The sequence below is a fragment of the Fukomys damarensis genome, unplaced genomic scaffold (genome assembly GCF_012274545.1).
Source record: "Fukomys damarensis isolate Sample0158 unplaced genomic scaffold, DMR_v1.0_HiC HiC_scaffold_15, whole genome shotgun sequence".
Lineage (NCBI taxonomy): Eukaryota > Metazoa > Chordata > Mammalia > Rodentia > Bathyergidae > Fukomys > Fukomys damarensis.
Genome location: NW_022900927.1, coordinates 11,788,944 through 11,813,900, shown reverse-complemented (window position 1 = coordinate 11,813,900; position 24,957 = coordinate 11,788,944). Strand labels below are relative to the sequence as shown.

The window sequence follows — 24,957 nt, the reverse complement described above, 5'->3', positions numbered from 1 at the left end:
AATCCTTTTTTGTTTTGTTTTTTTGTACCGGAGATCAAACTCAGAAACTTGCACTTGTGAGGCAGGTGGCCAAACCACTGAGCTAAATCCCCAGCCCAAGAATCCTGTTTTATAAATGAGAATGCTAAGACTGAAACATTGTTGGATATATAGATCTATCTATCTGTCTATCTATGACCAATTTTCTAGCAAATAGGTAAGCTTCACATAAACTTAGATTTGTCTGTAACTCCAAAGCCCTCACTTTGTTTGCATTGTATTAAAGAAAAGAAATAGGGCTAGGCTTAAACAATGAAACTTAAATTTTAAAATTCTCTGAAAGCAGTAGGATTTATATAATTTATAAAAATAGCATATCTAGAATTTTCTGTTGTGTTAGAATGGCCCGTAATGAAATTTTGGCATTATTTATTTCACTGAACATAATTAAAGACAGCAAGTCAAAAGTCACGCTTCTTTTGTGTTCTGTGTATATACTAGGCGAAAATTAGGTGTGGTAGGAACAGGTGAGGAAGATTATTCTAGAGAAACAATGGAATTAGTGATTTAATATAAGGGTCTTAAGAAAAGAGTTTTCCTAATTCATACTTTAGTATTTTAATCTATAGCTTAAGCCTTTAAATGACATTAGGGAAATTATATGTGATCTAAAAATAAATTTTATTTTCTTTGAGTTTATATTTCCCCCATGAACTGATTAATTTTCTTCATGTTTTTTTACTATAATAGATTAATATGATGGAATATAGAAAAAAGTGTCACACATAACCTTAGATATTTTCAAATCTGTTGCCTCTCTGAATTCTCAAAACTACTTTCTAAAGTGAACATTATGAATCCTGATTTGTAAATGAGAATGCCAAGACTGAAAGTATTTTTTATAAAGCCATCTTTCCAGCAAATAGGTAAATTTTACTTGAACTAAGTAAGGTTCATCCTTAACTTCAAACTGCATATTTTGTATTATATTAGGTTAGAGAAAAGAAATGGGTAGGGTGAAATAATGAAACTTAAATTTAAAAATTCTCTGAAAGCAGTAGGATTTATATAATTTATAAAAATAGCATATCTAGAATTTTCTATTGTGTTAGAATGACCCCTAATGAAATTTTGGCGTTATTTATTTCACTGACCATAATTAAAGACAGCAAGTCGAAAGTCATGCATCTTTTGTGTTCTGTGTATATAAAGTTAGTTTTTTGAGCTGTCAGTCTCTGCTTTGTGCCATAGATGAATCCCTGAAGTTTTGTGTAAATGAAATTGGGTCATGTCTAGTATACGTGTCCCAAGGGAATTGCTGTTTAGCTTAAACAAATGTTCTTCTGAGTGTTTTTGAAGAAGAGGAGAAAAAGAGTGCCAATTCATGTCATCAATTTGAAGGACTTTTATGATTTGACATATAAGTAAGGTGTGCTTCTTGATGAATCTGAAGTGTAAACACCCTTGGTAAATGTGACAAACGTGCTCTGATCTTTATTAGGTGTTAGATAAACCCAGCAGGCTAACTGAAAAGGAATTTGCTGAGGCTACAAGCAGGTGGGCTGCTGAAAAGCTGCAGAAGTCAGAAGAGAACAGCTCGCCTGGGTTTTCTGAGTTCCAGGTACGGTATCATTTCTCCATTATATTTGACACCTGCAGGTTTTGTGTGGATATTAACTTACAGGTGGAACACATTTGCTTTGTTTTAGTACCTCAGAATACATTTAAAGGAAAACATGCTTGTGAATTATTAAAATTTACTACACAGAGTCATAGTCTTGATTTGTAGGTTCATATAAAATTGTTTATGAAATGTTTGTATTAAAATCTTTTAAAATCTCAGTATTTGAGAGACTGAGTCAGGAGAATTGCCACAAGTTCAAGGCCACCCTGGGCTACATAGTGAGTTCAGGGCCAGCCTGAAGTACATAGTGAGACTCTGTCTCAAAAAAACAAAAACAAATAAAATTTTGAAAATGAATCAGGGTGGGGGATTTAGCTCAGTGGTTCTGGCACCTGCCTTGCAAGCACAAGAACAGGGGTTCAATCCCCAGTACCAAAAAAAAAAAAGGAAAATGAATCAAAACATATCTGTATAACCTCTGTACTTTGACATTTATGTTGGAGAATTCTGGCTTTTTTGTACTTTGGTATAATTCCTTTGGAAATTTTTAAAAGGGATTAAATGTTAGAATTCTGTATAACAGTAACATGCTTACCTATATCTTCATATGTGAAAGTAACTATGTAATTTCCAAAGTAACTATAATTACACTGCTGTCTTAGTTGCTGTTCTCTTGCTGAGATAAAATACCCAACACTTGAGAGTTAAAGGAGAAAAGGTTTATTTTAGCTTACAATTTGTGGAGATTTCAGTCCATAGTCATCTAGCTCCCAGGCATCCCATGGAGAAACATTTCATGGCAGTGTTTAGCAAAGAACTAGCAGCAGCAGCAGCCTCCACCTGCCTGCCCTCTCTCCCTTTATGTCCTGTCCAGACTGTAAGCCTATTGATTATGCCACCCACACCCTGGGTGGGCTTCCATTATGTATCCCCTTAGTCCCTGTGTCACACCCTAACCCAGCCACCTTAGAAACTCTCCACCTGTGACTGCATGAGGCCTTGAGGGACAGGGACATCTAGACACAACCATAACAACTGCTCATAAAGCCCAAACCCTTATCAAAATTTATACAAATAGAGCCTTAAAAAAAATTGACCTGGGCCCTGGGGTTTAGCTCAGTGGTGCTGGCATCTGTCTGACTGGCAAGCTCAAGGACCAAAAAAAAAAAAAAATTGACCTGTCATTTAAATTTAGATAACAATTATTCTTTGGTTTTGTGTGTTGTTTTTGTTTTTGGTACTAGGGATTGAACTCAGGACCTTCCACTTGCAAGGCAGGAGCAATATGCTGAGCTAAATCTCCAGCCCCTCCTCCTAGCACTGTTTACAAGCATAAACAATGAAGTAATACAACTAATGGGATAAGTTTAGATAAAAGTTTTGCTATTTAAATAATTTAGAGTTTAAAAAGTCAATAATTTTGAATACTCTTTTTTTGGGGGGGGGGTTTATGGCAGTGGTAGGATTGAACCCAGGGCCTTGAATGTACTAGGCAAGTGCTCTACCACTGAGCTATATTCCCAGCTATAAAATAGTGGGTTTCTTTATATTAATAGTAGATATCTGTGATTCAAAATTGCTACTTTGGACAGAGAATAATTTATTTGTGTAATAATTTATTAATAAGCAAAATTGTATGTGTCGGTCTTATTTTTATATAGAAGCAAGGCCTTACTTAACAAATATTAATACTATATTCATCCTCTCCGTCTGCCCATCTCTTTGTTTTGTTTTGTTTGAAACACAGTCTTGCTGTCATTCAGATTGGCCTCGAACTCACTGTGTACTCCAGGCCTCTGCCGGTCCTCCTGCCTCAGCCTACCAAGTGCTCAGATTACAGGTCACCATGCCCAGCCTTCACATCATTTTTTTGTCTTAATTTTTATACAGTTTTACTATATACCTTTTTTGGATGCTAAAAGAATTAGTTTTGACATGATAGGTGGATCTTCCAGATTTTAAATATTTTTATTTTCACATTGCTTGAATGGACTTTGACACTGAATGGTCAGTGACATTGGGGTCTAGAAAGTCTTCTTCTTAAACTTCTTTGTTTTTTCTCTGTAAAATGTGCTAGATTTTGGATTAGTTCAAAATAACTCTAGAATTCTGGAATTGGTGTTATAAGTCAGGCATGGCCTTTTGCTTTTTTTCAAAGGGGAGAAAGGCTGGGTATTTAGCTCAGTGGTTCTGCCACCTGCCTCACAAGTACAAGGTCCTGAGTTCGATCCTCAGTACAAAAATGGGGTGGTGGTTGGGGAGGAATACTAAGTGATCATAGGACCTAGGTTATTGTATGTTTGTTACTTGGTGTATATCACTAATGTTGGATGGCAGTGTCAGTTTCATACCCCTGTCTACAGTTTTTCAAAGTCAGGTTGATACTTTTTTATATGGGATATAAACAGTAGAGAATTAATTAATTTTTGGCTTTATAAACAGAGTTCTAACATCTTACTAATATTTTCTCCAAATAATAGTAATATAAATTCATGGGCTGTTAAGTAGTTGTTTCAAGGATCCATACTTGTGACAAAATAGAATTTTGACCCTTCTCCTATGAATTCATTCCTCATTTAATAGAATAGCCTAGAATGAAAAAGACCTTGGCTTGATATTAAGAATTTGGTATTCCTTGGGTTTCTTTTTTATCTTCTGTTGCTGCCATCAGTATAATTTTAAGCAGTTTCCAGGGAGTCCCTGGAATTTTTGAAGTCCAGGAAAAGTGAAGATAAATTCAGTAATGTGCTTAAATAGGCTTATTATAGTTTATTCCTCTGTTCAGTTTTATACTTTGATCTTTTGGGCTTCAATAGAACATTTCTGAAAGGTTTTGACAGACTAGTAATTCTGTAGGGACTTAATGGTCTGAGGGCATCCAAGGATAATTTAGTATCCCAAAATGCTTCCTTCTGTGGGATCCAAGCTTCCTTGAGCGCTGTCAAGAGATCCAGGAGTAAAAGGGACAACAGTGCAGTTTGGGTTCCTTTAGGGAGGACATATCCTATGCTTCTTATCATAATCTTAATTTGCCCTGTGTAGTCTGAGTCAGTCAGACCATGAAAGACTTGGATGCCCTTACTGGAGTAACTAGTTTTCCTTAACAGGAAACCTGTCCAGCCAGGGATTTAGCTCAGTGGTTCCACCACCTGCCTTGCAAGCGCAAGGACCTGAGTTCTATCCCCAGTATCAAAAAACAAAACAAAATAGACCTATCTTCCCTGGGGGGTAAAAGTCCCCAGACATGGCTGGCTAGTATCTTTCCTTCATCAGCCTCATCTCCTCTACAAGGGCCAACTCAAGTCAAGAGGTTATGCTGATTTGGGGTCAGTCCCTGTGCTGGGTGGGGTGTGAACAGTCCGTGATTAACTCCCTGGGTTCATCAAGGTAGGGGAGTCTCACCTACCTCCCCTTCCCATATCCCGAAATTATTTCCTTCATTAGAGCAGCACTGACTAGCCCAGATCATGTCTTCTCTTACATTTGGGGTATTTTCATTTCGGCTTGCCTTCTTTGTGTATAGCTTTTGCAGTCCTTCTGAAGACTTCCCTCTTTGCCATAGTTGTAACACTTCCAAGGCTGCAAAGCCAATGGCAGTCAATTCTGTTTTGTGAATTTCATTTTTTACATTTGGCAAGCTTAAATCATTTCAGCAGTATTTAAATTGTTTCCCTTAAGGGATGCCAAGACTCTCTGACAATGAGTGTTGGTATTTTCATACACTAATTGAAGGGCTATAGTATCCAGTGCTTGGGGATTGTCTGTCTTCAAACTGCGTTTTGCAAATAAGTTTATGAAGTCTATGTTAGCCTCATTAGGGCCCCATTTAAGGATGGCAAAGGAGCCTTGAGGGGCCTTGGTTTCTGGGATTTGTGTCCTTGCCTTAAGGGTGGTACAAGAAGTTTGAATGAAAGTTTGGGCATTCATCTGGGATTGTGCCTCATGGGATTCCAACAGGAATTCCTCTCTTCAGATTATCTGGGATTGAGCAGTGGTCACTTCCCTATATTCGTTTTTGTTTTTCCTCTTTCTTTCTGGTACTGGGGATCAAACTCACGACCTTATGCTTGTGAGGTAGGTGCTGTGGTACTGAGCTAATCTCCGGCCCAACTTTCCAATATTCTTAAAATCATACACTGAATTGAGCAGCAGTAAGCACTGTTTTCATTAGGACAATCTAGTCCCATGGTTCACCTCATAACCTTGTCCTACTGACTCTATAATTCCTTCTGTAAATGGCCTCTGCAGACCACTGTGAGAAATTTTTTTTGTAAATTCTTTAAACACCACATAAGGGAGGCTATATCATACAGGATAAGCATGCATTTCTCCATCTTTCATGCTAGCCTCTTTTAAGCATTTCTCTATGGAGGCCTCAAATTCTGAGGCTAAAGGTTTTGCTGGAAGAGAAGGAGACAAGAAAAAGAGTTCGGCAGCTGAGAGTTGTTACTGTTCTGTTGGTTGGTTGGTTGGTTGGTTGGTTGGTTTTTTTGAGACAGGGTCTCCGTATGTAGTTTAGAATTGATTTAAACTCACTGTAGCCAGGCTGGCCTTGAACTTGTAGTGATCCTCCTGTCTCAGCCTCCAAAGTGCTAAGATTACTTGTGTTGTACCACCACACCCAGCCTGGAGCTAGCTTTATAAATGTAGCCTCCTTTGTTTGAATATCAATTAGCAACCCCATCACTCAACCTTCAGTAAGTAGGTCCTGGGAGCTGGTTGGGTGGCATCTAGAAAGGGAGAGATTTAAACAGGTCCACCTATTGCTGGAAGAGCAACTGCATGGTGACCACATTAGGCCCTCTTGTAGCGCCTGGAGCACTTAGGAAAAATGGAAGCTATTACATGATCTCCATCAGGTGAATGCCCACATAGTTTGTCTGGGAGCCCAACAACTGAAAATTCCTAATCTTGCTTTTATCCCTCAAACTTACCATCTTATAGTTGTGGATCTTCCCCTACCCCCCCATTTATCGTTGTGGGTCTTAAAGATTGATTTTTCACTGTCCCATTCCATGAGAAAAGATAGAAATTTGCCCTGCCATTACTTCCAATTGTTTTCCAGCATTCTCCCAACTCTGACATGGTAAGTGTGTCGCCATGGGACAAGCCATGATAGAATGGGCCAATGGGCTCCTCAAAATTCAATTATTAAAAAAAGTTTAATATGGTAGACAGACTTTTACCAAAGGGATAATTGTATAAAGCATTCTTTAAATTTTTAAAATTGTGACTCACATGGATTCAAAGCAGTGGAAAATAGTTTATTCCTCCACAGGAAGGACCGTGACCATTGGTTCTTTATTGACAACCTTTATGGGATCCACAGTGGTTGGGCCCCATGGAATTGCTCACTTGGGGTAGGGGTTATGCATCCGCTTTGTCACCCATAGGCCTTCTTTGGGTTCCTGCAAAGGCTGTGCATCCCTACCATGTGTAATGAGTCGGGAAGCAATCCTCTCCTGGAGCTTCAGAAGCTGGCAATACAGCTTCCCCCGGGAACAAGCAGGAAGAGGAAAAGGATGGGCCCCCTGCCCTCTACGACACATGCTTCAGGACCCACCTGGGGAGACATTAAGAAGCTTACTAATCAAGCTGAGCAAACTCTCCAAATCACGGGAACACCTTCCACTCCTGAAAACCTGTTTCTTGCAACGATAGCGCATATCACATCTAACTCCAAGGCTGCACAGGTAAAAAGGTCCCTTATTCTTTTGAGCTTGCCGGTACATTTAGCTCAAGTAAGTAAGTAAGTGGTCTACTGGGCCCATGTTCTTACCCCACCCATTTTTGACATGGTCACATGGAGAGATGTGGTGCAAACCCCTCCCCCTTGTAATGATACCTCTTACACAGGTGAAACTTGGCTGCCACCTCCTGGCCCCTTGTGGGACTGTGAGAGGGACTGCAGCCATTCTGGTTATTCTAATGGGTGGTACCTGTTACATCAGGAGAGGTACTTTTTGGCAGAAGAATTTTTCTTGCCTGTGGTCACCAACATCACTGATAGTAGCTGTCGCATTCCCTTCTGGCCCCTCTAGTGTAGGAACTGTGTTTTCAAAGGAGGTAATTGAATGGAGGGAGCCTGTCATCAACTTTTTTTTTTTTTTTTTTAAATAACAGTGTCAGAGTAGGAGGAACCCCTCGGTCTGGCAGACACCTTCCCTCCTGCTCTCACCTGAGGGTGCCCATCGGAGATGGCTCAGATTTGGGATGGACCTCAGGTCAAGCACCAACCTTAACATTACCTCCTCTCACAGATTGACTCTAGGAAATTGGGGACCTCGCAATTTAGTAGTGCTGAAGCCTAGCTCTCCCTGGAATTATACTTATCCTTTAATCATAGCAGCAGCTCAGCATGATGGAACCATGGACTCAGTGGACCTTCACTGCGCCTCTCCTTGGGCACTTATATTTGTCCTCTTTAAAAAATCTCTGGGTATTTAGCTATCCCCCTTTTCCCGCATATTGTGAGAATTAGCAACTCTCGGCCCATAAGTAAAGTCATCATGTGGGTTGCCGTGACACCTGAGCATATACTGATTGGAGTTCCTGCCCATACATTTTAGTCCTCACTAACTTACCTGTGCAGAATACAGTTCTAGCCACCGGCATCAGCCTCTGAAAGCCCTTGGTGTTACCCACCAGCGAATGCTACGTGGCTCGCTCTGTTTGTCACCAACCTGATGTTTCCCTATTAAATGTTACTCATATTGTGGTAGCCAGACATGATGCCAGAGCTTGGCTCCCCACTAGTCTCGCGAGAGAATGGACAGAATTTTCTGTCCTTGAGCAAGTCACCTCAGCCCTTGAACTTAGCAGACAAAAACATTTTCTGGCTATTCTGATTGCAGCTGCTATTGCAGCCACAGCATTAGCAGCCACAGTGGCAACTACAGCAGTCACTTTGACCCATTGCTTACAAACTGGCCTGACTATGGACAGCTATTTTGCCAGGCATGGTGTCACATGCCAAAAATCTCAGCACACTGGAGGCTAAGGCAGGAAGATCACCTGGAGTTCGAGGCCAGCCTAGGGTCCATAGTCTAAACTACATGGCAAGACCCTGTCTCAAAGGAAAAAAAAAAAGTTACCTCTGAGTTGCTGACACAGACCAGCATTGACAAAGAAATCTCACAACGTCCTGATGCTCTTGAGGCTGCTGTCATTTGACTCAGCACCAGCAGGCTGTCCAGACGAGCACTCAACTTAGTGTGATGCAGGATGTCACTCTGTGTGCATCACACTCATCCTGTGTAACAGCTCTGGTTCCTGGCATGAGGTCCAGTGTGTGCTCCAGGGTGCTTTTCACACGGATCTCACTGGGGAGATTTCCTGTCTCCAGGGCCGACTGAAGGCCAAGATTCACAAAATTTAAATGGAAGTTCACAACATTACTTTAGACCATCTTAATGCTGTTGTCTTCTGGCTCAACCCTAAAAACTGGCTCTCTGGCTTCAACTTCCATATCTGGATACTTACTGCTATAGGAATAATATTTCTGTTGTGTTTTCTTGCAGTCCTAAAAGCTTTCTGTGTGCTGTTCCAACGAATGCATTGTGCTGAGGCTATGATGACTTCCTGAAACACGCCCAATACCTGTCTATACTACATTTCTCTTCTCCTCAGTCCTTAGTGCTTAAAACAAAAGAAGGGGATACATGAGACAGTTGGCTGGAGGAGTAAATGATTAAAGTCATGAAGGAGCCTGCGGGGCAATAGCACGCGTGCTCTGCAGTGTATGTTTAACAATTAAGAAAGGAGCCATCCAGAAAGAATGGCTGCTGTCAATAAATCAACCAATAACAAATGCTGGCAGGACTGTGGGGAAAAAGGAACCCTTCTCTGTTGTTGGTGGGAATGCAGGATGGTGCAACCACCATGGAAATCAATATGGAGATACCTCAAAGAACTAGGATTATGGGCCAGGGATTTAGCTCTGTGGTTCTGTGACCTGCTTCGCAAGTGCAAGGACCTGAGTTCGATCCCCGGTACCCCCCCCAAAAAAAAAACTAGAGGTCCCATTTTTGACCCAGCTTTCCCTCTGCTGGGTATCTTTCCAAAAGAATTAAAAGAATCATACCACAGAATCATACCAATGTTTATAGCAGCATAGTCGTAATAGCTAAATCTTGGAAACAACCCAAATGACCCTCAACTGGAGACTGGATAAAGAAGATGTGATTTTTCTATAAAATGGAGTACTTACTACTCAGCCATAAGGAAGGAGAAACTCGAAACATTTATAACTAAATGGATGTACACTGAGGCCATACTCTTAAGTGAAATAAATAGGATACACTTGAGTAAATACCAAATAGTTTCTCTGGTGTGAAAAACTAAAAGTGTCAATAAGGTTCAAATAGTATAATTGAGAGGTTGAAATAGGAAGAGTATGGCTAAAAGAGAAGGAAGGGGAGGGGTAAAGAAATAATGTGAAAAAATAGAAACAAACTCTTTGTAAATAGGGGTGAGTGGAGCGGGTGAAGGGAGGGCAGGGGTATGGGGAAAAAACAACCAAGGTATATCATGTCAAGGTACAAGATCCCAATGATAAATGTATTGTTTTCTTTAAATGTACCAGTAAACTTAATGGGGGAAAAATAAAGGAGCCAGATGTAGTGGTGTATATCTGTAATCCCAGCACTGGGGAGGCTGAGGCAAAAGGATCACTGTGAGTTCCAGGCCAGCCTGGGCTATATAGTGAGTTCACGATCAGCCTGAACTATGTAGTGAGACCCTGTCTCACAAAAGAAAACAAAAACAAACAAAAAATTACAAGAGGAATTGCGGGGCAAAAGCACGAATGCTTTGGAATGTATGGTAGAAGATTTGGGAAGCATACTTGGTTTGACCTTTGTGCTTTTCCCTTCCCAATAAATTGCTTAGCTTAACAAAAAAATGTTTTGTAGCACGCCTCGTGCCTTGACACCAAACTGTTTATCTTTCTGTGTTTCCTGCAATAAAAGCCAGAGAGTTCTCGGTTCAGCACAGCTCCCTTGAAACTCCCTCTTGCTGGGTGTTCTCGGGAAAGTCGCTCTGGGCCTCTCAGTGTTTGGACCAAGTCTTGTCTCTGAGTAATCTTTTCATTCTCCACTCCATGAATTTGACTGTACCATATTCCTGTTATAAATAGAACCACACAGTATTTTCCTTATTTCACTTAACGTAAGAACTTTGAGGTCCAGTCATGTGCCTAGAATTTCTTTTTAAGGCTGAATAATATTCCAGTATGTGTATATTCTACTTTTCTTAGTTACTTCCACCTTTTGGCTATTATTACTAATGCTGCTAGGAACATGAATATATAAATATTGACTCCCTGCTTTCCAGTCTTTGAATTCTTTTAAGCATATACCCAAAGTGTGAAACTGCCAAGTTTTATCATAATTCTGTGTTTCATTCTTTGAGGAATTGCTGTACAAATAAACCTAAGTCTTAAAACAATGTTGTAGTTATTTAAGTTTCTTTTTTATATGTTGACATATATAATAGAAAAGAAAATAGATTTTTGATATTGTGAGACAGTGTTGTAGGGAGAGTCAAGAAGAACATAGAGGAGACACACTTCAGGGAAGAAATTACAACATCTGCATGTCATTACACTACTGCTAGAGATACATATGTTCAAAATATTCTTGCTCTCAATTCTAATGTCAGAGGTATATTTAGCATGTGGATTTTAAAAATGTTTTATTAGTATACAAAAAATACGACATTTCAAATTCCTTAACTCTGGAAACAGCTTTTACACCAGGTTTTTCAAAAATTTAACTATTTTAGCTGGGCATGGTGGTGCACACCTGTAATCCCAGCACTCAGGAGGCTGAGGCAGGAGGATCACTGTGAGTTCAAGAGCAGCTTGGACTATATAGTGAGTTCCAGGTCAATCTCAACTACATAGTGAGACCCTGTCTCAAAAAGCCAAAAAAAATTTTTTAACTTTTATATGCCATTATAATGGCCTCATCCAAGATTTATCATAGTACTCGTTTTGAAGTCTGTGAGGAAGGGTTGGGAATATAGCTCAGTGGTGCCACACCTGGCTGGCAAGCACAAGGTCCTGAGTTTGATGTCCTGTACCAAAAAAAGGCTTGTGAGGAAGGAGGGGGTAGATAAGGACATGTTCACAAATAGAATGTTTGGCCAGCATAGTCAGGACCCTGGATCAGTCCCCATCACCACACAGGCAAAATAATTATCAGTTGTGTGCTAAGTAAAAATGGAAGAAAATAATCTATGAGAAGCAAATAATAGAAAAAACTAAATATTTATTAAGCAGTTAATATTTGTTGGACATTCTGCTAAATGCTGTGAATTTGAAAATCAAGACCACGTGCTGAAAATGGTGTAGAAACAAAAAAAAAAAACCAAACAAGCAGTATCCTTCCCTGATGATCTCATAAAGCTGATAGACCAATCCTGACATGCTTATTCTAAGATTTTTTTATTCCATAAGATCCGTAGCTTTCTATGTATGTCATTAATCTCCTGTCGACTGAGATTCTGTTGCATACTATCTAGTACAAATCTAGCATGTATCTAGTTTCCTAGCTAAATGTTCCTGTCCCTACTCTTGCCTTCACTAGCTGCCTTCTTAAACTATTTTGACTACCACTCTCGGAGAAAAGGCTATCATCCTCTCACATCCCATGACACAAAGTCTATGGAGGAAGTGTCAGGCAAGAGAGATGCTTCTGTGCAAAGTGACTGAGGTTGGTCCTGTACCCCAGTGGTAGAGTTCTTGCCCAGCATACATGGGACCCTGAGTTTAAGAAAAAGAAAGATGACTATATCTAGCAAAATGCTGGAGTGTCAGAGATGAGATGTGGAATATTTATGAAAAGTATCAGTAGTCTAAAAAGTGCTTCAGCTTGGGAAGTCTACCAAAAGTGAAAGACTCTTCCTACACTCAAAGCAGGTCTGTGTGAGTGGATTGAGAGTCAACAGGAGAAGCAGTGACCACTGAGGTAAAAGAATCGTAGCACATGGTTAGATAAACACAGCCAAAGACCTTGAAGAAAACTTCATGACAGAGTTAGCTTGCAACTCCTGCAAGGCCTGGAATGTGATGACATCTTCCAACCGTATTAGTCAAGAGCTTTGTGTCCCTCTTCCTTTCCTCTCTCCTTATGCCCCAGTCCTCAAGGAAGCAGAAGAGAAAGCAATCACATCTGCTCCTTCAGTCATGGGTATTCCTGCCTGATGCAGGCTGTATCAGGAGGAAGGAAGGGAGTGGATTTCATTTTAAATCAATCTTAGTGATTCTTACTATTTAAAAAAATACTGGTCTGGGTGGGGATTTAGCTCAGTGGTTCCAGCGCCTCCCTTGCAAGCACAAGGACCTGAGTTCGATCCCCAGTGCCAAAAACAAAACAAAATAAAACTGATTTCCATATTCAAAATGTTTCAAGACAAAGTGAGTCTTTCTTTCAAGGAGAGACCTAGAGTTACTAGGCCTTGTGGATGTCTCAAGGGGGCAGCAAATCAAGTCTACTTCCCTTAGCAGGCATTTAGCTTAGTGGTGCTGCCACCAGCTTCATTTGGCAAATGATAGGGATAGCAGTCAACTGTATAGTTACTTCAAGCTAGGCATGGTGGTGCATGCCTGTAGTCCCCACACTCTGGATCCTGAGGCAGGATTGCCATGAGTTTGAGGCCAAAGACCCTGTCTATTAAAATAAAATTATTTTCATTACTTGGAAGCCTTAGGTTGGGTTTGTTGAATGATGTGGTTTCAGTTCTTACATCTGTGTGTGTGTGATATATTGGAGATTGAATCCACACAGCCTCTGGCCTGAGCTACATCCCCAGCCCTTTTAAATTTTTTTTTATTTTAAGACCTGGTCTTGCTAAGTTTCCCAGGCTGAGCTCAGCCTTTTGATCTTCCTGTCTCAGCCTCCCAGAATACTAGAATTGCAGACATATACCACCATACCTGGCTTGTTTTTGCTATTTCTAGAGAAAGCAGATAGCATGGAGAATTGTGTAAATCTTGTCTCTGGAAACTTGACATTCTTTTATTCTGGTTTCTGCAAATAGCTATTTTTCCAGTATTTTCTGTGTTCCTTCATTTTTACTTCTAGTCATTGACCCGTTAAACCTTTGCTGTTTCCTCAACTTGGACTCCCTTTCCACACAAGATACTCTAGTGCATTATTTCAGCTTGCTATAACATTTCCAGAATTCAACTTGCTCTTGCATTAATTCTCATATCTGACTCAGGTTTATACCCTGGCTGCTGAGCAGTACTGAAAAAAAATCACAGCCCAAACCTGGCAAATTCCTAGTCATAAGCCTCATATGGACTTTTAGCGCATCTTTGAAAAATATTTATGTACTTTCTTAGTTAATTTCTTTCACTTACTTAGCAGGTATCATAATTCTTTGCCACTCATTTTGATACACTGCAATGGGTCCGAGAGACAGATTCCAGATTCTTGTGATGTTAAGCAAAGAATTGCAAGTATATACCTGATGATAAAAGAAAAAAAACCTGCATTTATTAAAGTTAACAGAGAAAGATTGCTTAGGGATTGTGCTTTACTCAGGAAGTTTCGTGTCACCAGAAACAAAAACATGAATGAGGGCCAGGGATTTATTGCTACCGCCTGCCTCACAAGCACAAGGAGCCAAGTTTGATCTCTGGTACCAAAAAAGTAAAGAAATTTTTAAAAGGCAGGGCCAGAGATTTAGCTCAGAGGCATAGTGCCTGCCTGGCAAACATGAAGCCAAGTTCAATTGCCAGTACCCGCCCCCCCCAAATTGAAGAACAGGAAAATGTGCCAGGGTGGTGAGGTTATAAGAAGAAAGACAACTCAGGCTCAGACTTACAATGATGTATATGACCTACTTTGGGTGTTTCTCATTGGATTTCTCTGGATATGATTGACAAATGGTTTACAAGGTGCTGAGTCATGTCAAGGGTATATAGTTCACGAGTTTTCCATAATTCACTCTGTTACAACTACATGCATGGCACGCAGACCCTGTGTATAATGTTTAATGAAGTTAGGGTGGGGAAAAGGTTACTGTATGTGAGACTACTGAATCTAACATGCATGAAATCTGGTTTGGAGCTTTAGGTATTTCTTGGGTCTTTGTTTTTTATTTATTTTTTGATACTAGGAGTCTAACTCAAGGCCTTGCACTGGCCAGGCAGGTGCTGTGCCACTGAGCTACATCCCCAGCCCTCCTCGGTCTTTTTTTTCTTATTTTGTCTTAAGGCTATGGAAGCAGGATTGGCCCTGATGTGTTGCCCGAGTTCAGGTGGATGGAGAGGGCCTGGACTCCCCACCCTGATTGTACTGCTAGTGCTAATATTAAGCTCTGTGCCCTGAATGAATTTATGTGTAATAGAAAATACTGAAGACATTTTTCTGATCATTCTCTCCTCAATTCCATTTGCAAATTAATATCTCCATCTCTTTTTTTTTTTAATTGAGTTTATTGGTACATTTTAGGTATACAGTACAGTTACATTCATTATTGGGATCTTGTACCTTACCTTTACATGACAAGTCTTGGTTCTCATTTTTTCACCTTGTCCCTTCCCTACCTTCATCCACTCTTCCCCTCCCTGTTTACAAACACTTCATTTCCATTTTTTCATAGTTTTTTCTTTTCCCTTATTACCTTTCTCCATCTCTTTATACTCGATTCTTGTGATTCTCTTTCATATGGTTGAATCTGTTCTGTTCATTTCTGTTCTAATTCATTGCTTATGAGTAACCAGAGCTTCTGGTTAAAAAATGCAAGTTTTGATTCATTAGATATAAGGTGGTGCATTTCTAATGTGCAGTGCTGATGCTGTTGGCCCACAGAGCACACTTGAAAAGGCTGTGGTTTGGTATCCTCTCTTTTGCACTCCTTGTTATTTTTTCTTGTTGTATTTTTTAAACTCATTACTGAGCCTTCAATATAAAATGCTCAAATTTCTCTGATCTCAAAAAAAAAAAAAAAATGCAAGGCACGGTGGCATACCTGTCATCCCAGCACCTGGGAGGATCAGGGAGGAGAATCTCAAATCAAGCTCAGCCTGAACAACTTAGTAAGGGAGGTCCTGTTATAAAAGAAAACATAAAAGGAGAATGTATCTCAGTGCAAAGTCCCTAGGTTCAGTCTCCAGTACTTATATAGGAGAAATAAAACTGCCAGCCTGCTAGATGTTAGATGTGCCCCTGAAGTTGAGTAATGAATTCTAAAGGACAAAGAAGTTTGGAGTAGGAAAGGTTTATTGAGATAAATCTCCTGAGAGACAGGAGGGGTCCCAGAAGTGGGTCGTGGCTTTGTCAGGGGTAATTTATGCAGAAAAGTTATAATGTGAGTACAACGTGGATCAAAAGGTATTCAACAAGTAAGATTAAAAGTCAAGCTGTTGCCAGGCATGTTGGCGCACACCTGTAGTCCCAGCACACGGGAGGCTGAGGCAGGAGGATCACTGTGAGTTCGAGACCAGCCTGGGCTACATAGTGAGTTCTAGGTCAGTCTCAACTAGTGAGACCCTGTCCCCCCCGCCAAAAAAAAGTCAAGCTGTTAAACTAGTATTGGTCTAATGAAGTAGGGCATGTACACGGTCCTATGGTTAGCATTATTAACTTGCCTTGTCTATGGTCCTTGAAACAGGAATGAGTCCAGATGTTCTGGTCACCCATCTAAGTGCTGAATATCTGGACTTGGTGGACTGTGTCGTACCAATTACAGTATAATCTCAGATTTTCATTCATCCATTAGGAAACTATGCAAGTCTGAGCATTGCTACTTTAATCTCCAGGCCTTGTACCTCCTGGCACAATTCTGATTTCTGTATTTTTCACTGGTATCTTTGGGAGCCCAGTCCTTCTTTGACTGTATATTAATTTTATCTAACTTAACTCTCTATTAAATTCTTCCTCCTGTGAAGTGGTAGCCATAACTGGTTAGGGGAAAATAGGCAATTTCAATCTAGCTACTTCAGGCTGAGAAGTACCTTCTCCAAAGAGCTAATCTTAGGGGCCTTGGATAGAACTTATATTGTAATTTAGGGGTTATGAATTCTCTTTATGAGTTTGTTTGTTTGTTTGTTTGTACTGGGGATCAAACTCGGGACCTTTCTCTTTCCAGGCAGGTGGCAGAATCACTGAGCTAAACCCCTGGCCCCGCCCTTCACAAGTTTGATGTAGTGGATACCAGTAATAGGAGTCTGACACATTTGCCATTGGTTCCATCTGCATGATCATTTGGAATTTGGTGGCCTCTAGGAGAGAATAAACAAATTTTTCCAAGAGATCAAAGTATGTAAAAACATGAGGGTAGAATGGAAAAGCAGGTTGAAGTAAGCCACATCCAGACATTCCTCTTAAGGGACTGAAATAGAGATTATAACCACATGGCTCCCAGGGCTGTGTACTCTGATGAGGATATCTGTAAGTCTGATGTTTTAAGATTTTTTTTTTCTCCACAAGATCTATGCTATTTATCTTTTTTATATATATTATTTATCTAATGACAACAAATTTCGCTTACTAGGGCGCAAGTCCCTCCATTTTCTGTAAGAAAGTGGAGCATTCATTGGCTTTGAAAGACAATTTCAGCTAAGGAATTTTAATACGGCTTTTATAGCTTCTTCTGTAGTTTTCTAGCCTCACTGAACCATAACAGTGGTCAACTCCAGGTATAGCTGGAAACTGACAGCAGGGGTCAGTGATTGGATCCCCCTGGATCTAGCCTTTATTACTACAGTATTATTTTTGTACATCTTTTGGTTATATTTTTCCAATGGGTGTTTAAGACCAAGTCAGAATGAGACCTATATTCATCAAAATTAACCTCTCCCTACATATCAAGGTCAGTTAAATCTCCTTGAGCATTACTTTTTTCTTTTGGTACTGGAAATCGAACTCAGGACCTCATACTGGCCAGGCAGGCAGGCAATATGCTACTGATCCAAATTCCCAGCCCCCCAGGCATTACTTTCTTTTTTCTTCCCATACCAGGGATTGAACTCGGGACCATGTGCTTTCCAAGCAGGTGCACCACTGAGCTAAATCCCTGGCCTTCAGGCATTACTTTGGAAATGTGTAGAGCCTCTCAGCTCCTCTGTCAGTGTGAGCCACCAGAATGGGTAGGTCATGATCTTACTTGACATGGGAGACGTTTTCTTCTTTTGTGACACTCCTTTTTGTTTTTTGGGATTTTTTTTGGTACCAGAGATCAAACTCGGGACCTTGAGCTTGTGAGGCAGGAGGTGGAACCACTGAGTTAAATCCCCAGCCCTGTGGTACACCTTATTGACACACTGTGCATTGGTTGATTCTTGTTCTCTGGGGTCCAACAGTCTCACTGCTTGGGAAGTTGAAAGATTCATCAGAGATGTAGGATCTTATGGAACGTTCCCCTCATGTCCTGGGTCCTTGTTGATGTGGAGGGCCAGGACCAAAATACTGGCTGTCCTTTTAGCCTAGTTATCTTTAACTGTTATCTCCAAACTTCAGTGCTTTAACACAGAAGAGAAAATTTGTTTACATCAGGACAGTATTAAAATGGGAATAGTAGGTTTAATTTAATAATCTTATCTAGATATTAAGTACCATGAAATACGTAGTATCAACAATGAAATGTTATCTTGTTATGCATCTTAGTCATCTTAGAAATTGAATTCCTAGGCCTGGAATTTAGCTCGGTGCTGCTCCCTGCCTCACAAGCTCAAGGTCCTGAGTTCCATCCCCAGTACAAAAAAAAAAAAAGAAAGAAAATTGAATTCCTGCAGAAGGTTAACAGATAGTAACAAGATTAAGGGGAATATAATATTTTAGCATTAACAACCATGATGACATTATTCTACTAGAATTACTACTTTTGGGGGTGTTACATTCAAAATCCTTGCTCCAGATATTTAGCTCAGTGGCACCAAGCCTGCCTTGCAAGTGTGAGGTCCTGAGTTCAAACTCCAGTATCAAAAAATAGGGCCGAGGGCCGAGGATTTAGCTCAGTGGTTCTGCCACCTGCTTCACAAGTGTAAGCACCCGAGTTTGATCCCTAGTACCAAAAAAAAAAAAAAAAAAGGGTCGGGGAATTAGCTCACTGGTTTCGAGTTTCAAGCTCAGGGGGCCGAGTTCGATCTCCGGTACCAGAAAAAAACAAAACAAAAAACATCTTTGACATATATAATGATAACATGCATCATAGGCAGTTTGTACTATACATGATATATCTTGCTTTTTTTCCCATTTCTCCCCTCCCTTCAACCCTTCTTCCCCTCCTTTTTTTTTTTTTTTTATTTATTTTTTATTTTTTTGTACTGTGGTTTGAACTCTGATCCTTGCCCTTGGAAGGCAGGCAGCAGAACCACTAAGCTACATCCCCAGCCTCTTCTCCTTCTTATTTACAACAGCTTTGTTTTCATTTTTTCCTTCTATATTGTTTACCTTGTCCTTTCCTTTCCTGATCCTTCCTGTTCCTCTTTTCATTTAACATTTTTTTCCCGCTTTCCAGTATCTATTAAGCATTTTAGTTCTTATTTCCACTTTTGGTTTCTCACACCAGACAACGTAATATTTAAATATGTGTGTCTGACTTACTTTACTTAAGAGTATGGTCTCAAAGTGTATCCATTTAGCTAGAAATGTCTCAAGCTTATCCTTTATGGCAGAGTAATACTCTATTTTATAAAAAAACTATAACTTCTTTATCCATTTGTTAGTTGATAAGTATTTAGGCTATTTGCAAGATTTAGCTATTACAAATTGTGCCACTATAAACGTGGGTGTGCATATATCACTATGCTGTAATGCTTTTATTTCTTTCAGGAAGATACCAAGAAAGGGCATAGCTGTTGAACAGAAACTCTAGTTTTAGTTTTTAGAGGAATCTCTACACTGATTGCCACAGTGGTTCTACCATTTTACATTCTTGTGAACAATGGCAAAAGGTTTCTTTTTCCCCAAATCTGTTATTGGTTGATTTCTTTTTTTTTTTTCTTTTTTTTTGAGGGGGTATTTGAGACAGGGTCTCATTATGTAGTTGAGACTGATCTGAAACTCACTGTGTAGCCCAGGCTGGTCTCAAACTCACAACGATCCCCTTGCCTCAGCCTCCTCGAGTCCCGAGATTGCAGGAGTGTGCCACCATGCCTGGCTTGTGGTTGATTTTTTTTTTTTTTTTTTTTATACCGGGGATTGAACTCGGGTCCTTGTGCTTGCAAGGCAGGCAGCAGAACCACTGAGCTAAACCCTTGGTACTTGTGGTTGATTTTTTGATAATAGTCATCTTTTTAGAGTGAGATGGAATGTTTTAATTTGCATCTCTTTGTGATGTTGAATATTTTAAAAAGTATTTATTTTCTATTTCTCCTTCAGAGAAGTGTCTATTAATTTCAGATGCCCATTTTTAGATTGGGTCTTTGAATTGCTGAGCTAATTTCTTTGTTTTTGTTTTTTTTTTGTTTTGTTTTTTGGTTTTTTTGAGACAGGGTCTCACTATGTAGTTGAGACTGACCTGGATCTCCCTATGTAGCCCAGGCTGGTCTTGAACTTACAGTGATCCTCCTGCCTCAGCCTCCTGAGTGCTGGGATTACAGGTGTGTGCCAGCATGCCTGGCCTTTTAAAAAAATTCTTTATATATTCCAGATATTAATCCTTTGAGGAACAGCTGGCAAAAACTTGTTTTCACTTTTTATGGTGGGCTCTTCATTCTCTGGGTGATTTCTTTTGCTGTGCAAAAGCTTTTTTAAAAGATAAGATCCCAGTTTTTGATTATTTGTGATATTTCCTATGTGAACAGGATTTTGTGCATAAAGTCTTTGCCTACACCAATATCTTCAAGAGTTCTACTTATTCTATCTTCCAGCAGATTTAGTGTTTTTGTTTTAGTATTTAGATCCTTGATCTATTTTGATTTTAGCTTAGTGCATGGTGATGTTACAGAAGGAATTGGCAAGTGACACAGAGTGGCAACAGAATGGAAGTAAAATAAAAAAGTTTACACCATCAATGGGGATCGATGAGACCTAATGACATTGCCCTCATCAACCCCCCCATTGGGTTACTGTGAAGACCCAAAGTCTCACTTCCACTCAGGAGGGTGAACAGCCAAAAGGGCCTTCACTGTGCTGAGTCCTATAGCCCAACGATGGCTCTGGATGCAAGACCCAGGGCCTTACTTCTGGGAGCCTTGAACAGCCCAAAGGGCCTCCAAGATGCTGGGACCTATAGCTCAGCGAGGTTCCGGGAGCTCAGTGAGCAGCGAGAGTCACCCAGGAAAGAACACAGCAGGCTTGTTGGTAAATAGACCTTTATTAGTCTGGCCGGACGAGCTCTCAGAACTGAGCAGCTCAGAGAGGCCCAGCACAGGGGTTAGCACCGTTTTTTAAAGGCAAGGGAAGAGGAATGCAAGCACAGCAAGTGGGCCAGGGGTCAGGGGGTCAGTTTTCTGCCACTGTCTAAAGGAGTCAGCTATACGGTGCACCTGGCCTTTCATCTCCAGACCTCAGGCTGTTCTGTTGAGGCCTTGAGTCGCTATCTTGTTTGCCCGTACCAGGCTTCCATACACTGTTTTAATCTTATCTTGGAGCAGGGTAGAAAGAAATGTGTGCTGCTATATGCTGGCTCACTAGGGGTTACATAGTGCTTAGCGTCCCATACACATTACAACTCCTTCTTTTATAGGGTTTTACAGCTTTGATCTTACTCAGTTGGTTACCCTGCATTTTCACAGCTCTCTTTACTGAAACCCAAAACTTAATAGCAAGGCAGTTGAATTTTGACCTGGATTCAGTTCTTTGTCAGGGAAGTTACCTTTAAGATTGACTCATTTACCTACTCTAGCCAGGGGGAAGGGAGCTTGTTTGGTCAACAAAGCTAACAGTGGTTCTTTTCACTTTCAAAACTTTTGTGGGAGACTAGGTGTCTCCAGTGACATTTCCTAAATTTTCGCTATTAAAGTTTTCCCTATCAGTGAGAGAGACAGATCTAGTGTTAATCTTCTGCACGTAGAAAGCCAGTTTTTCCAGCACCATTTATTAAAGAGGCTATGTTTCTCCCAGTGATGATGTTTGGCACATTTGTCAAAGATGAGATGGCTATGTTTGGAGTTGTTCAAATGTGTTCTAATCTGTTCCACTGATCCTCAGTTCTGGTTTCATTGTGTTGTGTTGTTTTCCAGTACCATACTATTTTTATCACAGTAGCTTTGTAGTATTCTTTCTTTTCTTTTTAAATTTTATTTTTGATATGGGGGGGGTTGAACTCGGGTCCCTGCACTTGTGAGGCAGGCAATGGCAGCACTGAGCTAAACCCCTGTCTCCTATAGTATAGTTTCAAGTCTGGGTTTGTGATGCCCCCCTGCCTTGCCTTTGTGGCCTAGAATTGCTTTTGTTATTCTAAATCTCTGATAGTTCCAAATGAATTTTAGGATTGTTTTCTTTAATTGTGTAAGATATGCTGTTGGAATTTTGATTGGGATTGAATTAAATCTGTGTAATGATTTTAGAAATATGGCAATTTTCACTATGTTAGTTCTTCCTCGCCAAGAACAAGAGATATCTTGCTACTGACCGTAGGGGAGCAAAGACTGGATTTCACGAGGAGAACAGGGATCTTCAGAAAGGTGGGAGCAGGTTCGGCGGCGACAGTCAGAAACCACACAGCACTGAGTAGTGAAGGTAGTAGCTGCTGCAATTTTATTTCTAACTCTAGGTGTATATATACTAGTTTCAAGGGCACACCTCAAGAGTGATTTCAGTCACAAGCAGGCATGAGAAAGATAGACAATAGTACTGTAAAAGCTAAGACCACAAGGTCAAGGTAAGACCACACCTATATACAATCACAAAAGCTAAGACCACTAAGTCAAGGTAAGACCACACCTATACGCAGTCAGAAGGGGAAGTTTGTAAAACAAAGGACTGGCTTCAGCATGTCACCTTCAGGATCACCTTCAGGACTTCACAGTCCGGGGCTCAGGGTCAGCACTTTGGCCGCCCGTCCTCTTGTGCCCCAACACCTCCCCATCTCTAGGAACATCTAATTGTTCCTGACCTTTCCTGGGCCCAGAATACAATTCTACAGATAATGAACAAATAGTAATAAAGACAAAATAGAACAGAATTATAAATGAACCCAATGTCCCCAAACTGTAGGCAGAGAGGCCAGCTATTCTCTTCACGGCTGACTTCGCATGCGGTCTGTGCCAAGGACTTCCAGGAGGCTTAACCCCGTGGGGACGATACCTCGGGTCTGGTTTCTGCCAGGTGACCGGCATTGTCACGCAGACTCCACTGGAGTGGTCGTGGCAGTTAGTCAGTTGGCTATCATGTAAACACAGTGGTCTCACTTAGGTCTCCGGCCTGAAGTATTAGCTGGTGAGCTGTCTGTTGGGAGATTTGAGTGGAGAGGTGGCTGACCTGGGATTGAATAAAACAGAACACAGGGGGCAACTGCCAACAGAGTAAGGATAACCAATAAAGGGATCATAAAGGGAAGTAAAGAAGTTAGTAGAGGACTGTTGAACCAGCTGGTTAGTCCACCGTTAGTCCCGACTCATGCTCCCTGCATTACCTGCCTTTCCAGGCTCTCCTGAAGTTGGCAGATATGATCGGTTACCACTCCTGAGTCTGAAGGAGGGCTGAGTTAGGCCAGGAGTGAGTCAAGGTGCACACCGAGAGTCTTATCGTCTTGGGTAGGGTTTAAGAGAGAGAACGGGAGCAGGAGAGGAACCATTATTGTCTCCAGCAATTAAGAATGGCAAAGAGTGAGATTATGAGGTAATAGGCCAATGTGAGTAAAAGCCTGGAAGTAAAATTGTAGTTGTGAGGAGCTGCTGTGGCCAATCCTATCCCAAGGACAAGTCCCAGGAGTACTAATATGAGAAGACTTAGGATATCAGTGGGTGCTGTAGTGTGAAATGTGTCACAATACCCCATGAGAGGATAAGAGGGTAAACAGTTAGGTTGGCTTATCTGACTCAGAACTCGATGATGGTGAAGGATCCTGAGCAACCAGCTGAGTAAGTTTGACCTTCAGATGTCCCACAGAGGTGGCCTGGTGGTCAACATGGAGTCGCTCTGGTTCAGTCAGACTCTTACATTAGAACTACATCGGAGTAGATAGTGAGGATCTTGGCAGGGGCGAAACCTACTAGATGGGCTGCCAGGACTACCTTTCAATGTTGGGAATTATTTGTAACAGACAAAATGCCATATGATGTTGTGAAATGTGCAGATGATGAAATTCTGCATGCACAAATAGCCATGCTCAAAAGGGGATTTATTATGACACCACACTAGCTGAACAGAAAGTACCCTTTAGGTTTGCTATGGTGAGGCCCACGGTTCCTCTATTCTGCTTGACAAAGTTCCAGCAATGATGGGCCTCAGGTTGAAAGCATCACTCTGGCTTTTATTTTTGCTTGCACTTTTGATTGGCTCAATTGTAATTACGGGAAATTTGGTTTTAATGCGGAAACCTGTACAAGATACTTCTGAGAAATATGTGTCAGTCGTATCAGTCACTGAATCCCTAAGCACGACCCCTGATCCAGGGACTTTCTTTGAAGGTGTTTCCAGTTTTTCAGTAATTGAGGATTCACTCCGAGAAAAGCCCCCCAGCTTTCCTCAGAGCGTCCAATTACTTATAGGGATCCCAGAAAGATGCTCAAAGATTTGTGGTGGAGTGATCTCATGGCCACTAGGCAACTCCCCATTTCCTACACTGGGGCTTACATAGATGGCTTACATTCATTCCTAGGAACAAGATAGGAGGATCAAGCTCCAAAAATACCCCATTGGACTGTTTTCTCACTAACTTTAAATTGGCTTTTTCCCCTGAGCAGGAAGATGAATATGGAATGAAGTTTTCTCGAGGGAAACTCCGAACCCTCTGCAACTTGGAGTGGCCCACCTTCAGAGTGGGCTGGCCAGCTGAAGGTTCTTTCGAACCAAGACTTTGTCGGGCAGTATGGGCAAAGATCATTGAACACCCTGGCCACCCCGACCTTATATTAATATCGGGCCCAGGCCTGGGAAGAACCTCTGGCATGGTTGCAGCACTGCTCCCTGCGCACCGGTTCTCGTATTCTGGTAATGGTACCAATTGGGATAAAGTCTGCAAAATGGCAGGAACCCAGGCCGGTGTTCTCCCAGGAGCCGGACCCCTTAGAGCCTACTGACCTCGGGTTAAGACCCCCTCCATATGCAGAACCATCCCCTGGGGAGGCAGAAGTTAAGTCCATCTACCCATCTCCCCCGAAAGAAGGGGAGATCCCGGATTCTACTACCTCCCCTTCCCGTACCCAAGGGAGCTCTGCTTATGGGCCCCCGGAGGCGCCCCAGGAGAGACCCGACCCAGTCCCTGTGCTCCCATCGAGAGAAATAGAACAA

General features: G+C 41.1%; 3 protein-coding genes across 9 annotated transcripts in view; 2 read left to right on the top strand and 1 right to left on the bottom strand.

Moving 5' to 3' along the window:
* The window catches only part of LOC104873987 (periphilin-1), a 62,074-nt gene extending 52,638 nt beyond the window's left edge, over positions 1 to 9,436 (top strand). For 5 of the 6 annotated variants that reach the window (XM_010640928.2, XM_010640930.2, XM_010640934.2 and 2 more), the window contains 2 exons: positions 1,481 to 1,600; positions 6,997 to 8,628. In XM_010640928.2, the coding sequence (XP_010639230.1) occupies positions 1,481 to 1,600; positions 6,997 to 7,356 (480 nt within the window). In that variant the 3' untranslated portion in view covers positions 7,357 to 8,628. Of the gene's footprint in view, positions 1 to 1,480; positions 1,601 to 6,996; positions 8,629 to 9,123 lie in introns of those variants that run through there. The other variant, XM_010640933.1, reaches the window with a different exon arrangement.
* The window catches only part of LOC104873989 (periphilin-1), a 282,429-nt gene that overhangs the window by 52,614 nt on the left and 204,858 nt on the right, over positions 1 to 24,957 (top strand). The gene's annotated exons all lie outside the window — the stretch shown is intronic.
* Positions 1 to 24,957, bottom strand: part of LOC104873985 (zinc finger CCHC-type and RNA-binding motif-containing protein 1) — a 179,219-nt gene that overhangs the window by 67,104 nt on the left and 87,158 nt on the right. The gene's annotated exons all lie outside the window — the stretch shown is intronic.